At 40.7% G+C, this 2,500-nt stretch overlaps 1 protein-coding gene across 1 annotated transcript in view; it reads left to right on the forward strand.

Moving 5' to 3' along the window:
• The window catches only part of spata17 (spermatogenesis associated 17), a 59,440-nt gene extending 58,154 nt beyond the window's left edge, over nucleotides 1–1,286 (forward strand). Inside the window, exon 10 of the mRNA XM_068594256.1 lies at nucleotides 1,102–1,286. Within this exon, the coding sequence (XP_068450357.1) occupies nucleotides 1,102–1,271 (170 nt within the window). The 3' untranslated portion in view covers nucleotides 1,272–1,286. The remainder of the gene's footprint in view (nucleotides 1–1,101) is intronic.
• The last annotated feature ends 1,214 nt before the right edge of the window (nucleotides 1,287–2,500 follow it).

The raw sequence follows: 2,500 nt of genomic DNA on the forward strand, positions 1-2,500 counted from the left end.
AGGAGACATGTGGTAGGTGATGCAGGGAGCAGATGCCAAAACTGTATGACAGTGAGTGTCAAACAAGGAGAGAATGGGGGTGGAGGGAGCAGTGGGTGGCTACAAGGAGAGGTGAGAGAGAGGAGACTGTGGGAAGTGCATAGTAAATTAAGAAGAAGGGCATTGTAGTTAGGAAAAAGACTTATATACTGGTTCTGATATTAAAGGATCAACACAACCGCAGATATCGCTATCCACTTAATTCGTGCTTTAGTACCATCTCATTACTGTCTTTTTTAATTTCGCCATTCTGATGATACATGTGTGTCTTTGTTTGTTCTGCCGACTTACCTTTATTATATCAACCTAACGTGTAGGCTTTCTTAACACATCAGCAGGACAAATATTTCTAAATTCATATGTACACTTTATTATTGTTGAAAGTCATGATGTCCTGCCCGGACTAGCCTCTGTTCCACTAGCTTCTGTAGATAAATGCAATCTTACTTTAATTCAATGCCATTTCTAAAGCTAAGTAAGTTGGAAAACTTCCCAAAACTATCAAGCATTAAAAACAGAAAGACCTTGAATGGAGTTGGAAGGGAGAACGTGATGGCAGGCTGGAAGGGTGAGAAAGAGAAGATTGTGTGGCAATAGGGAGTCAAAAAAAATACTTATAAAAGTCCCTCCAGTAAAGTAACAGTTTACAGAGACTGTGGAAGAATGTTCTGTATGTGTTGGCAACTGCCTTATGAAAACACATTAGCCTTCCAGGCAAAATCTAAATAGCAGAGAGCAGTGGAGGGTGGATGGGGGCAGGATTAACACGTCTATACCTGCTTTAGAAGACAACGACAATGTGTGAACATTTCACTGACAAATCGGGCAGACAGAGAGAAGGGAGGCATAGAAGTCAAGGTCAATAAATTAAGTATATGCAGAAAGTATTATGCATATATATATATATATATATATATATATATATATATATATATATATATATATATATATATATATATATATATATATATATCATGGATTCCAATACCCTCACCTATCTTTCACTCTACAGGTACACAGTCTCTCTGACTGACTGTCTTGGTTATTTTGGGTTCTCCATAGGAAGTGCTGCTTCTCACCTGACGTCCCTGAGACATGGATTCATTACTGAGCCCGACGCCACCAGGATGCTGTGTGTGTGTTTGTGTGTGTGTGTGTGTGTGGGTGTGTGTGTCTCATGTAACTCATCTTGGGGCAATCAGTTGTTTGGGAAATTGCTGAGAGAGGTGTAATATGCTCCCTTGCTCATTGTAGTTTTCATTATTTTCCTCTTTTGTTCCTACTTTTTTGTTTGTAAGTCATGTTTTGTTTAGTTATTTTCTTCTTTCACACACATCGTAGAAAATATGAATCAGTATTATGCAGCTCGTTTTGTGCAGAACTAGTTTGGGCTCAAGAGGTGGTTATGCCTTTTGAGTCCACAGAAAAACACAAGAAATTGATGAAAAGTGTTTTTCTATCTGCAGCATAGGAATCCGCAGATAGAAAACCTGCCAAAATGTGTTTGCAATGCAATGAGCTACCTTTGCCAATGCAGAAACAGACTTCATTGCAAAACCTTAACAACGTAAAGAGACTGGATCCAAAAACTGAGTTTTGTTTGGAGGCCAAACACACAAGCAAGGATACAACTAGATGTTGTAGTTTGAGCAAACCTTTTTATCACATTTGATCAAACTCTTTACATATTGAGGTTCTTTTAATCCTACATTCCCCTCCCAATACCTTCATCTGATAGATTTGTATCTTTCTACTAGCGTCCCTTCCCCCCGCCCCCTCCCGCACCCCCTCTTCCCCTTACTCAGTCTCTAGCGTCTCCCTCAGTGCCCCCAGTGAGAGCATCTAAAATTAAGTGGTGCCACTTCTCAATGACACTTTAATGATAGCACCACTGCTCCGCACACAGAGAGACGGAAGAGGTATGAGCATCTGCTAAAGATAGGCCCCTCAGACACAGCCATACCATACGCACAGACACACACACACATACACACACGCACACACACGTCCAAACGAGTGAGCCTCCCTTTGTCTCGCCTGCCACAGGGACCATGGGGGACGGGTGGAGTCTAATTAAGAGCGTCCGTCGGGATAAGTTTGTGCATGCTTGTGTGTGTGTGAATGTGTGTCATTCCAGCTTGGCATCACCATCACCTGCCTGGCACTGCCATTACGGCTGGCATCTTAGAGAGAGAGAGAGACAGAGAGAGAGACAGAGACTGAGACCGAGACACAGTTTAGCATTAAGTCTTATTAAAGTAACATCTCACAAAAGGCGAAGTTAAAGTTTGCTTCTACATTCATTATTAATGTTTAGAACATCTGTTTATAAGTTTTAAGTTTTATGGCCCAAATCCCACATTTCTTAATTTGAACCTGTTTTATTTAGGCAATGTTATTGCATAGCTGATCGTGGTATGATTCGATTAAACACAGCTGTAATGGAAAATATGTTATGAAA

Source organism: Clinocottus analis, unplaced genomic scaffold (genome assembly GCF_023055335.1).
Source record: "Clinocottus analis isolate CAN_PGR_092001 unplaced genomic scaffold, fCliAna1.0.p SCAF_1, whole genome shotgun sequence".
NCBI classification, from domain to species: domain Eukaryota; kingdom Metazoa; phylum Chordata; class Actinopteri; order Perciformes; family Cottidae; genus Clinocottus; species Clinocottus analis.